The sequence below is a fragment of the Panicum hallii genome, chromosome 9, assembly GCF_002211085.1.
Source record: "Panicum hallii strain FIL2 chromosome 9, PHallii_v3.1, whole genome shotgun sequence".
Lineage (NCBI taxonomy): Eukaryota > Viridiplantae > Streptophyta > Magnoliopsida > Poales > Poaceae > Panicum > Panicum hallii.
Window position 1 is genome coordinate 6,949,592 of NC_038050.1, and position 13,370 is coordinate 6,962,961.

The 13,370-nt window shown below is 48.6% G+C and overlaps 1 protein-coding gene across 1 annotated transcript; it reads left to right on the forward strand.

Annotated features, from left to right (window-relative positions):
* The first annotated feature begins 6,236 nt into the window (after positions 1-6,236).
* Positions 6,237-7,559, forward strand: LOC112877627 (putative nuclease HARBI1). Its single transcript, XM_025941974.1, has 3 exons — positions 6,237-6,718; positions 6,803-7,028; positions 7,114-7,559. The coding sequence occupies exons 1-3, from the start codon at positions 6,266-6,268 to the stop codon at positions 7,557-7,559; spliced, it is 1,125 nt and encodes a 374-aa protein (XP_025797759.1). The 5' UTR covers positions 6,237-6,265.
* The last annotated feature ends 5,811 nt before the right edge of the window (positions 7,560-13,370 follow it).

Below are 13,370 nucleotides of genomic sequence, written 5' to 3' on the forward strand. Positions count from 1 at the left end.
ATAGTGACGCGCTTTGTGGCAACTTTACTAATCTTAAAATATGTCGGTTCAGTCCTCCCCAGGAAAAAAAACACCCTGAGTATCTTTGATGAAAAAAAGACACGTCAGATAAAAAGGAGCCACGATAGTCATGCGGCATGGACGCACTTGCTATTCTGTTTCTCGGCAAATCAACAAATGAAACCCCCCTGCAACATTAAATTTTTCTAAGCGACACCACTTGCGCCCGCGTTCAAAACGCCTAGCATGCGAATCTAGGGACTTGAACTGATCGGACCTTGTATGTGTACATAAACGAACAGAGAAAGAATTGCCTCAAACGTCGTACGTGTATAAAAGAAGTACTCCTAGACTATCTCCAACCGTCGTTCTCTATATCCTTCTCTATATCCTTCATTTACAGAATTCTCTACAAGATTCTTTCCTCTATATCTCATTTCTCTCCAACAACGTTCTCTAAATCTCGTTCTCTATACATTAAACCCTATATTAGAAACGTATTTTGTTCCAAATTTTTGTACGTACGTATTTATCATACCTCAAATGCTATGGACATATTTTATTTTTATTTAATTCAGTGTTTAAAACGTAAAGAAAAAATAGAGAAGAGAAGAGAGAATCTCTCTATATAGAGGAAACCTGTAGCGTTCTCTATTTTAGAGGACCATTTAGAGAACGCTGATGGAGCAAGAGAGAGCAATATAGGGTAGAGAACGGTTTAAAGGGTACCATTGAAGACAGCTTTAGAAGTCACTAACGCCTACTCCGTACAGCTGTAACATCTTCCAGTAAATGCTTCTTGGTGCAGTCGCCTTCCACCGAAGGAAAAGAAAAACGAAACCACCTAGTTACTGCTCTGCTAGGGATTGATCGTTGCTTGCGACGAGCCTACCAATCCAAGGTCCAAGCACTGCGCCACCATCACAGGGATGGAAGCTACAACCTCGTCTTAACAGGCATTCTCCGAGGAAGAAGGTTCGGTTCCGGCGTCGTGACCATGGAAAGGAAATCGGCGCTTGTCCCGTCAAACGGTGTGAATGTTGGAATAGTTGGGCTAGATCTATTTATTTAAATAATAAATTAAGAATTAAAAGGTTCACGAGTTAATGTTGGAGAGTTAAAAGGTGATTAATACCTTGTGGGTAACTGAGGAGAGCAATAGCTAGGTTACAATCAGTGATTAAAATAGAGAACTAAAAAATTGGTTAGTGGCGCAATCCTTCTTCTCTTTGATCATCTATATAAGGGGCCTCTCTCATTGAGATATATCTCAACACTCTACGATACTCCTGCTAAGGAGGCCTCACTCTTTCTCTCCCTGTTTTTCTGTTGTTAGCATCCCCATCGCTCTTGCTGTGCCCGCAGTTCTATCGAGAGCGGGCCTCCGAAACCCTACACGGGATAGCGGGCAATCAGGTTTTTAGAGCGTCTTCACCCGACTAGTCACCCGCTCCCCATTCAACTACTTCTCCCTCAAGTCTCACGACTACTTCTTAAAGTTGTGCGACTATTTTCTCAAGACATAGCGCCCCGATCGACTACATCCTCGAGCTGTACAACTATTTCATCCGGACGATTCATGCTGTACGACTACCTTTAGACGGCCGCCGTAACTGCGTAGCTGTGTTCTCTAAGTTAACAGCAAGCCATCAAGATCATCCCGACTACTTGCGGACGGCCCTCATCAACTCAGTTTAACTACATCAAACAGTACTAGGAACCGCGTTGCCGGCACTGGTCCTGCCCTGCCCTGGGGTACTTTCCAAACACCCTCTGATCTATCCTTTTACTTGTGTTATTTGGTGAAATTAATATGAACACAAGCAAATACTTTATCGTCACAAGATCACTAATTTGCATCATGAATTTACTAATGATATTTAGAATTAAAATATGCCGAAATATCTAAACCGTGAACGCCACGGCATCGAACCAGCTCGTCTCGTGCCTTCCCCCCAACCACGCGCACGTACTGCCCACCCCTTGGTCCGTTCGGCCACTTGTCACAACCTGAGCGTAAATATCATCGTCGACCAGTTCAAATCCTGAGCCCGAAACGTCAGGAAACCACCCGTCAAGAGTCGCGAGCCGCGTGCGTGTTTTCCGCCCCGGCCGGCGACCGGACCTGAGCTCGTTTCACCGTTCGGCGAGTTTTTTCATCGCTCAGCGCCGCCGCCCCTCGCCTCTTCCAGAACGCGACACGCCAACTGCGTGTAGCAGCGTGCGCTATCTAGCGCACTTGACGCGAGCGAGAATTCCGCCCTCTCAGGTGCAAGCGATCGCCGGTGCAAGCATCTGCGGCCGCCGCGCTGGGTAGCTACTAGTACCATATTGGCCATCGATCGATGTGGCTTTAATTTGTTAATCACTTAATTGACCCGGGCATCTTTTCAGTGGCCTAGTTGCTGCCAGCTAGTTGATCTATCCTTGTTGAATTGGCAGCACTAATCCGTGTGCTCTTCCGGTTAAAGATCCAACCGAGCTAGCATAAATAGCAGCAGCAGCAGCAGCAGCAAAGATATACATGCGAATGAATATGAAACGCTTCTTTAAAAGGCTTCGCAAAGATAGGCAGAATAGAGGTAAAAAAGAAAGACCAAACCGGTAGGTTGGTTGCTTTCAAGAAGAAAGAAAAGTAGGAGGTTTCAAATTGCTTTTCTTCAGTTCCCTTCCCAGTCGAAAACGATAGCGCAGCAACTACTGTTTTGAAAAACTTGGAGGCGAGGAGGGGATATTAGTCGCGCCAAAAGAACCGTGCCGCGCAGGGTTTCGTGTGACCGGGAAGGAGTGAATACTGACTGAGATCACCTGTGCAGCACGCACTCGGCGCGCAGTGCAGCGGAGCTCCGTCCGTGCAGTGCCTTGGTCTAGTTCGTCACTGTGGCTCCTCGTCCTGTCCCAATCCCAATCGACGCTGTGGTCGTGATAGCGTGGTGACCGGTTCGTCGCGATCGCGATCTGAGGCCCGTTTTATGCGGAGAATTTAAACGCGCTGCTCTTTCCTTTTCCCAGCTGCGATTTCTTCTGGTCCGTTCCCACCTGCGAGAACACACATTTCATCGCCACGGAACGAAGTAGTCGCCTTCCATTGAAGAAAACCGAGGCAGCCAAGTTAAGTTCGCGCGAGGGATCGGCTGATGCTCCAGCACCCAGGCAGCGTCCAGGAACGTTCCGTTCCGGCGGAATGTCCTTGGGAGAAAGTGGCGTTCGACGCGTCAGACGATTTGATTGGCACGGCGTCAGCTCGTCTCGCGCGCCGAGTTGCCGACCTGGCCTCCCGCCTCCAGCCTCCTGTGCAAGTCGAGAACTGAAGAAGGCGTAGTGCAATAGGGGCTCTTATATAACTAGTGGAAGTTAGCTAAGCGACATGGCTTCAAAGCTCATCAGGTCCAAATTAGAGATTTAAATTCAATATTTCAAAACGTTAGACTCAACATTTTCTAAAAAATAGATTAACATTTAAAAATAGCAGATTCAACATTTTTCAGAAATACATATCAACATTTTAAAAAGAAAACCACCAACATTTTTTACAACCTATTTCAACATTTAAAAAAACAGATTCAATATTTTTTAAAATCTAGATCAACATATTTTTATCCTAACTTCTTCTTTTAAGACGACGGCAGCGACGGGCGGAGAAGCTGTAGTGGCGGCGGCATACGCACGTGGGGGTGGCGGCGGCGGCGGCGCGCTGGGGAGGCGGCGGTGCACGCACGCGGGCGGGCGGGGAGCAGGGGCGGCGGCGCGCAGGCGGGGCGGGGGAGCAGCAGAAGGCGGCGGCGGCGGGAGCGGAAGGCGGCATTGGCAGCAGGCGGCGGTGGAGGAGGCAACGAACGGTAGGAGAGAGAAGGCATAGGGTATCAAATCGGATGGATAGGGGCTGTTTGATTTTAGGTGATTATAATAAGTCCTATCACATCGAATATTTCGATACAATTAGAAAGACTAAACATAAGCTAATTATAAACTAACTGCATAAGCCTAGGGCTTATTTGCGAGACGAATCTATTAAGCCTACTTAATTCATAATTAGCACATGTTTACTGTAGCATCACATTGGCTAATTATGGACTAATTAAGCTTAATGAATTCGTCTCGCAAAAATACCTTTAGGTTATGAAATTTATTATTATTAATTTATATTTAATACTTCTAATTAATATACAAACCTAGATCGTGCAGCAACCAAACCTAGCCAAGCGCATGAATCTCAAACATCGATAGCCTCATAAGAAAAAACATCCAGAAGGCAGGTAGGTTTACCGGCGCAATAGCGACATGTAGGCCGGCTCCATCTCCGTGGGCCGTGGACCATGGGCCAGTGCTGGATTGCCGGGCTTTCTCGATGGGTTCGGTCATTTGTCATTTCGTCAGAAACGCAGTCGCCTGACTTTCTCGATGGGTTCAAACTTCAAACCCCGGATCAGCTCAAATCCCGGATCCGAAGCGAAAACCACTCGTTACGAGGTCACGCACGATTTCTTCTTCTGCTCCGATTTTTCACCGCTCGTTAGGTTTCCAGAGTTAGCGCAAGACAAGACTTTTAGAGAGACTCTGATGATTCATCGCTCAACGCCGGCCTTCTTCATCGTCAACTACGCGTAGCTCTGTACTAGCATTATCCCGCGCGGCTGATCGGATAGGCGAGCTGCAAAACCAGCCTATCCCATCACTGCTCCGGCGGCCCTTGGTCACTTGGTGGCGGCTCGGTCCATCCGCTTCCACAAAGGCTCTGCACTGTCTCCACCACACTCTCTGCGAAACACCCCTCGGCCGGCCCAAATCCGCGCCTCTCCTGACTCCTGACCTGGGCTGGGCTGATCCCTTTTCTTCCGCGGTAAGGAAGCCCCTGCCTTGACGGATTGTTCGGTTGTTCCGTCGAATCTCTTCAGTTGCAGTTCGCTGCTTGGCGGATTGCTCGACATTTTGGGTCAGGGTTTTCAGAATCTTCACAGCACTCGCGTTAGGCCCGCCGCACGTCGGTGCAGTGCTCGTTCCACCGCACGCTGCACGGCTCCACCCACCCCGGTCTCCGCCAGAGCCGCGTTCGTCATGGCGGCGTGCTCTACTTCCGCGTGCCGTCTTCGGATCACAAGTTCTTGGCTCGAGTAGTCGAGTTCTCTTGCCGGATTTCGCATGCGTGCTGTTGAGCCGTCTCACCCGCTCTCTGATGCTACGGGAACAGACTCTTTTCAAAAGAGGAGACTAGCTCAAGATCGAGCGCCCATTCCGGTGTCTGACGGCGAGGTCCACCGGCATCATCAGCGGTAGGACTTGGGACTCTAACCGTGTGTTTGGTTGGAGGGATGAGGGGGAGCGGAGCGGAGCGGTTCCATTTGTACAGATGTTTGGTTGGAGGATGGTGGAGCGGAGCGGAGCGGAAGCGCTCCCGCGTGGGAATATTCGCTCCAGATTCGGAACGAGCTCGCTCCGTGAAATCGACCGGACGCGAGCGCTCGCCTCCCACGCGCCCGCTGCCCGTCACCGCCCGCCTCGTCTCCCCCCGACGCAGGTGAGTGCCGCCCCTCTGGAGCCCTCCCGCCCCCGCCCCCCACGGGCGCCGGCGCCGCCGCTGGAGGCCCCCCCCCCCGGCGACGCGCCCCGGGCGGATCTGCCGCGCCGGCCTGGAGCCCCCGCGCGCCGCCTTTTGGAGCCCCCCCCCCCCCCCGGGGCGCCCCGCGCGCGCCGCGGTGGATCTGCCGCCGGCGCCCGCGCCCGGAGCCCCCCGCGCGCCGCCCGCCCGGAGCCCCCACCCGCGCCGCCGGCGGAGCCCCCCCCCCCCCCCGGAGCCCCTGCCACGCCGCTGGAGCCCCCCCCCCCCACCCCCAGGCGCCCGCGCGCCGCCCGCCCGGAGCCCCCACCCGCGCCGCCGGCGGAGCCCCCCCCCCCCGGAGCCCCTGTCAGGCCCCCGGCCGGAGCCCCTGCAGCCGCCACCCCCCCCCCCCCCCCCCGCCGGAGCCCCTGCAGCCCCCCCCCCCCCCCCCCCCCGCGTAGCTTGCTCTATTCTTTTCTGATTCAAAGCTTGCATTATGTGTGCACAATCTTGATCCTTGTCTCTGATTTTGGCAGCTCGCAGGAGAAGTTTGGAAGGCAGCGTGCACGCCTCGGAAGGTAGAATGTTATGTCTTACTGAATATATGCTTTGTGTGATTACTTGTTATGCCTTAAAAATTTATTGATTTTATCTTGTTTCTGTATAATTTAGATGGATAGGAAGCAGCAACTTTTCATTTACACAGCTGCAGCGTACACGTTACTTTCGATGATGGCCATGATTATTCAATCTAGAAAAAGAAAACGCCGTGAACCTGTAGAACCAATTACCTATGCTCCAATTGAGGAGAGGGATAGAATGAGAATTGAGTATCTGAATAATAAGATATGGAAGAATGATGTAACTTGTGTCAATATGCTTAGACTTAATAGAGCATCTTTTTTCCGATTTTGTAAGCTTTTTAGGGACCGGGGCCTTTTGCAAGACACCATACATTTGTGTGTTGAGCAGCAGGTTGCAATGTTTTTAAACACAGTAGGTCACAATATTCGAAATAGGTTAGTTGGCACCAATTTTGATAGGTCCGGTGAAACTGTTAGTCGGTATTTCAACAAAGTAATGCACGCTATTGGAGAGCTACGAAACGACTTCATTACACCACCGTCGACATCAACTCCAGCTAAAATTGCAGGAAACCCAAGATGGGATCCTTACTTTAAGGTGTGAGGCCTATCTCCCCTTTATTTTAAGGGTGGAGTTCAGATTGTAATTTCTGATATTATTTCCATTCTAATTGTATAATAGGATTGTATTGGAGCAATAGATGGCACACACGTGCGGGCCTCTGTTCCTAAACACAAGGAGGCTTCCTTTCGTGGTAGAAAGAGTTATCCTACTCAAAATGTCATGGCAGCTGTAGATTTTAATCTTCGATTCACATATGTGTTGGCCGGTTGGGAGGAGACAGCTCATGACGCTCTAGTCTTACGGGATGCTTTAGAGAGGGAAAATGGTCTTCGTGTTCCACAAGGTAAAATAAAAGTTGTGTAGCTCATTATTTTAGTTATTAAATTTAATACCTAGCCTAGCTTACATACATATCCCTTGTATGCTAGGCAAGTTCTACCTAGTTGATGCCGGATATGGAGCCAAACCTGGATTTCTGCCCCCTTTTCGTGGTGTTCGGTACCACTTGAACGAGTGGGGCAACAATCCTGTGCAAAATGAGAAGGAATTATTCAATCATAGGCACTCATCGTTGAGAGTCACTGTTGAGCGGGCATTTGGTGCGTTGAAGAGGAGATTTAAAATTCTTGATGATGCCACACCATTCTTTCCCTTCTCTACACAAGTAGAAATTGTGGTTGCTTGTTGTATTATTCACAACTGGGTTATACAAGATGGAGGTGATGACTTTATCATTGAAGCGAGTGAGGAATTGGATACCATTAATCATCATACATCTTCTCATGGACAAGCAGCAGACCATGCCTTTATGGTTAACTTCAGGCAGGAACTTGCCAATGCCATGTGGGCAGACTATCATGCAAACAATATATGATAGTTATGTATTTCTTTTAATATGCCTTCACTTTTATGGACATGTATCTTTTATTCGTATGAACATGTATCTTTTATTCGTATGAACATGTATCTTTTATTCGTATGAACATGTATTTTTATATGTGCCTTCACTTGTATGGACATGTACTTTGGCAAACTTGATGCAATATGGACATGTGCTTTGGCAAACTATCTTTCTGAATTTAATGTATTTGATGTCATGATTTATAATGTAGGGGATGGACACAGAGGCAAGCGGTGCAAAAGCTGCTAGTGGACTGTGTCAATGGACTCCAACTCAGTCCACATTTGTGCTCACCTTTCTTACTAATATTGTAGCTGATGGCACTAGGACCTCTACCGGCTTCAAGAAAGTTCATCTCAACGCTTGTGCTAAGGCTCTCAACGATCATTTTAAACTGACATGAACAGGTGATCAAGTTAGTAATCACTTGAAGACATGGAAAAAGAAATATGTTAGAATCAACTATCTTAAGAATTTGAGTGCTGCTCTTTGGGATGAAGATGAATTCATTATCTCTCTAGAACATGACCACTACAAAGGGCATATGGTGGTACGAATTTTCACTTGCCTTTTCTATTTGATATCACTATATGCTGGATATTGTACTTAATTTCTGTTGCATTCGCTGTTAGGATCCAAAAAATAAAGCTGATGATGAATATTTGAACAAGCCTCTTCCATACTATGGTTTTCTAGCTACAATCTTTGGCAATAGCGTCGCTACCGGTCAGTATGCAAAGAGCTCCAATGACCCAATTGGGACCGATAGTTATGTAGGTGTGAGCCATGGGGGTGATGCCACTGCAGAAAATGATGGGCTGAACCATGGTATTGATAAAAGTGTCATCAATGATGATATATCTTCATCAGCTAGACCAGCTAAGAGAGCCAAGACTATTGATGATACCGGGAGAAAGATCGATGGCTTGGTTGAAGCATTTCAGTGTGGCACCCAGACGCTAGCAAATGCAATAGCGCAAGCAAGCAGTGGTTTACCACATGGTTTGTTCGAAGCCGTGGACAGTCTCCCAGGTTTTGAGCTTCACCACAAGACTCGATACTATCAGTACTTGGTTAGGCATCCCAATGATGCCCATGCTTTTGTGAATCTACCGTCCGATTGGAAGCTATCGTGGTTTTCGAGTTTCGTGGCTGAGAACTTCTAGCTTATGGGTCATTGTTTGTGTCATGGCGGCTGCTGCCCTTATGTTCGTTAGTTTAGTTATTTCGGTTCATTTGAACTCATGTATGCGTTATTTCGGTTGAGTTGAACTCATGTATGTGTTATTTCGGATGATTTGAACTCATGTATGTGTAATTTTGGTTGATTTCAACTCATGTATGTTTTATTTCGGTTGATTTGAACTCATATATGTGTTATTTCGGATGATTTGAACTCATGTATGTGTAATTTCGGTTGATTTGAACTCATGTATGTTTTATTTCGGTTGATTTGAACTCATATATGTGTTATTTCGATTGATTTAAAATTATGTATGTCATGATTTTTATTATGTTATGTTCAAACTCAGTTAATTATATTGCATATTATGTTACGTTGAAACTCAGTTAATTATATTGCATATTATGTCATGTTACAACTTAGTTTATATTCCATTTTTTGTGTACGGTGGTAACCTCACCCCCAATAAAGGAGGAGGTAACCTCACTCTCCTGACTCTCCAACCAAACACAGAATGGAACGGTTCCACTCTAGCGCACTCTCCAACCAAACAGAAAATGGAACGGCTCCGTTCTCCTTACCAAACGAAGAATGGAACGGCTCCATTCTCAGAAACTGGAATGGAACCGTTCCATTCGACGCGGCTCCCCAACCAAACGGACCCTAGGAGGGAGAGCTCACTGGCGCGTCGGTCGCTCTGGGCCTCCCTTGCGCTCGTACGTGATCATGATGCACGGGCAGCGCACGCCCCCACCACCAGCAGAAGCTCCCAAGCCGCGACCACGACGTCGCGGCGCCCCCTCTAGTCTTACGTTACGCTGGCCCAGTGGCCCGGCGTCGCGACCGATCGACGACGGGCACGCCACATGTCCTTCTGGACACGCACGCATACCTCACCGGAGCCCCTCCTGTCCTCCACTACCGTCGGATCGCTTGCACGGTCGCATGATTGCGCCGCGGCCACCGCGTGCACGATCGATATCGTTTCGCTCCCCTTTCCGGCGTCTCCTCCGGGCAAAGCTAGCTGACGACGACGACGGCCACCCGGACCTGCTCTCCGATCGCTAGCTGGTTGTGGTAGTGCGCAGGGAGCCAGGGGACACAGGTCAAAGTGCGTGTGGACACGAGCCGTACTTTCTCCGGAGATCGCGTGGGGTTCGGTCAGGAGGCCGGCCTTGTGTATATCGGCCTGGCGGCCGTCGTACGTGTCCGGCAGCGGGCGCAGCGACCAGCGAGCTCGTTCCCTGCCTGGGTGGTAGTGCGCGCCGCACGTCAGGAAGCGTCTACACGTCGCGTTGCTGGCCGGGCCTGGATCCGCGGCGTGGTAGGTGAACCCCGTCGCGGCACGTACAGGCTCTCACACTCACACCTAGCTTTTTTTTTAAGAGGTGTTTAAATCCAAATGCTAGTGCTCTAAAGTGTAAAATTTTAGTATCGGTTCATCCAAATATGATTGCTAATGAGTGGACTAAACTTTAGCCAATTAGAATAAAAAATAATATAGCATTTAATTTTAACCTATCCAAACGGATTCTAAAACGGTCACAGCTAGCTAGTTAGAGTGCATTAGCATGCAAAGGCCACAGGCTGTAGTTTTGCAAAAAAAAAAAGAAAAGGCAAAAGCTGTACATGCTGACCTTGGGTGTCAAAAAAGGGGGGCGTTCTTTTGTTTTTCTACGTGAGGTGGATGGGCTCGAGGTCGAGGAACTGCATATGACGAGCTGCTTCAATTGGAGCAGGGGTAGCTCGGTGCAGGAAATGGGAGGACCGTGTCGTGTTACGAAACAAGGAACGCATGGTCCCGACAGGTTTATCCACACTAACTGATCCATCATGTACTAACTGATTGCTTTAGTCAGGTCCGCCAGTGTAGTAGCCTCCCATATTATATCGTGTATAGCTTGTGGATCAGATTAGACGAGGGCACGTAAAGTACGGGGCCGGCTGTAATCACACCCGTAACCGTAAACAAAGATGCTATAGCTTTAGCTCGCACTGTCTAGAATCCCAGCCAAACATCTGGAATGCATGCATTTCGGTAGTGCGCATGTAGACATCTGGTAGTCATCACCTAGCTATAGTTCATGAGCTGCGTTGTCCACAATACTAGATCGATCGATCATCACGCGTAGGGGGCGGAGGTGCTTGCAGCCACCGGGTCCGATAAAATTATCAAAATCAATAAAAATTACTGTTTAGTATTGTACATTCATACAGCCGACCTAATGTTTAATGCATCCAATCTTGATGACTTTCTCGTCTGGTTTCGTCCCTGAAAGACCACTACCTCGTTACCTACTACAAACGAGGATATGACCCACCTGCCATACTGAAACGATGAGCTGATGATCACATCAACTAGAAGATAAAAAACTTTCAGCTTTTTGGAACATATATTGGCAGACGAAATCGTTAAATCCATTAGGACACAACATGTTAGGAGAAATATATATCTAGCTACGATCTCAGTGTCCTTCGCCGACCTTTGTGTGTACACATGATAGCATCTCATGCATCCAATATTGGTACTCGGTTGGGCACCGCCAAAATAACCGGCATGCAGGTGCGTGCCTACGATGACTTCAAGTTGTTTGGATCTAGAGATTAATTTTTTAATCCGGATAATATCGGATATTTAGATGCTAATTAGAAGGTATAAAACTAATTGTATAAATAAAAACTAATTCACAATACGAATCTATTAAACTTAATTAATCCATCATTAGCACATATTTACTGTTACACAACATTATCAAATCATGGACTAATTAGGCTTAATAGATTGTCTCGTAAATTAATCTTTATTTATACAATTAATTTTATAATTAATCTATATTTAATACTTCTAATTAGTGTCCACATCCGATATGACAGACACTGTACAATTTAATCCGAGGTATCAAACACCTGTGCTGGTCTTAGGAGCAAGATCGAGTTCTACGAAAATTCGTCGACACATTTCGGTTCTTGCGCATAAACAGCAGGGGATGGGGCTCCCGAAGTTCAGACAAAGTCGGGTTTCTAGCATGCCGTGTGGCTGTTTTTCCGGCCGGGAGCCAAACTTTTCGTCAAGGTTGGACCAACCGGCAGCCTTCCGAAGACGTGCAGTGGAAGACCGGAAGCGCTCCGCGCCCAACCGTTTGGTCTTCAATGCGATCGGGAAATCTGCACTCCAAGCGTGGACTTGGGAGGGCTCTAGTTGACTTGCTTTCTTCGGGCAGCTTCGCATCACGAACATGGGGCAGCGAGCGTGCGGCAAGAAGTGCTACTGCTTGGTTGAGTTTTTCTTCTTTTTGAAGTAAAAGTGCTTAGTTGAGTTGAATCATGAGTTTTTGGAGAAAGCATGCCTATTTTCTAGGAGTAGTTGTAGTGGTGAAGGGAGTAGCAACTCTTACTTATGTCGTCACCGAATTCTTCCTCTGTGACTGCCCTTTCTAGCATGTCTTGTGCGGGACAATTAGTACTACATTCACTTGTTCAACAGCTTGTTTGCACTATGCAGAGGTAGGGATTTGCAGATTTTTTTTTTCCTTTGGAGCCTCAAGTGCCAAATTCAGGATATTCTGCTGCACGGATTTCTTGGAAATCAAAGCCATAGGCACGTAGGTATGCCAACCACACAAAAAGCGCTCTCCATGAATAAATTGGTGACGGTACAAATAGCAGTAATTGAGCAAAGATTTCAAATAGATGGTTTTCTACGGTAGCCACATGGATGGCGCATAGCAGAGCTGTCCACTGATTCAAATGAACTACTACCCCAGGTTTCAAAGAAAAATAGAAACAAAAATGAGCTAAGATAGTGACACAAAACTAAATGTTGAAATCAGCCAGCAGCGAATGGAACCATGCCACGCACCTACAAAGATACGTTCCTGTTGTCCACATCCAAACACCCATTCCTGGCAACGTTTGCCCAACAGCGGCCACAGTGGCCCCAGCCCCAACTCGCTCATCAGTCATCCGTGAAACGTCTTGACCCCAGTTGGCGCCGCGGGTTGGCTCGCACTTTGATCCGCTCCCTGACCGGCCGATCGCCGAAACGGACCCACACCAGACGGGCCTCCGGCAGACCGCGAAGCTGCCCGGCGGCCTCTCGCCTGGCAACGGGCTGTTTCCCGGCGGTGCCCACTAGTACTCGTCGTTTTCCACTGGCTTGCTTCGCACACACGCCCGGTCTCCTGCTGATCCAAAGGCTCTGGCCGCACCCGTCGTCCTTGTGGGTGGGTGGCCAATGGCCATGGCCTCCTCCTCCTCCTCCTACCCCCATCTCCACCATCCGTGAACATAGGAATTCCCCTCCGCGGCGGCGATCGAGCTTTCCCGGCCAGCTACTAGCAGGCAGCTCGGCGTGGCGCGCCACTTCCGATGCCCCGGAACAGCGCCGGTGATTGATCCTGTAACGATTTCTTTCGCGACGCCTAGTGGACGCACGACTCGCGTTCACACGCCGGCGTCGCGTCGCCTGCTAGTCCACTATCCACTCCGCCGTGTTAAAGTAAACGTGCAAGAGCCACAAGTTTGGTCGACGGCTCATTGGCTGGTGAGTTTGGCCGCCTATAAAAGGAGAGGCCCCCGGGGTGCACCGAGCACTACAGCAG

What these genes read in the sequence shown, in the direction of transcription:
- LOC112877627 (XM_025941974.1), top strand. Translation starts at nt 6,266, where the DNA reads ATGATGGCCATGATTATTCAATCTAGAAAAAGAAAACGCCGTGAACCT. An exon ending in GATGGGATCCTTACTTTAAG is followed by an intron (nt 6,719 to 6,802) that starts GTGTGAGGCCTA and finishes ATTGTATAATAG; the next exon opens with GATTGTATTGGAGCAATAGA. An exon ending in TGGTCTTCGTGTTCCACAAG is followed by an intron (nt 7,029 to 7,113) that starts GTAAAATAAAAG and finishes CTTGTATGCTAG; the next exon opens with GCAAGTTCTACCTAGTTGAT.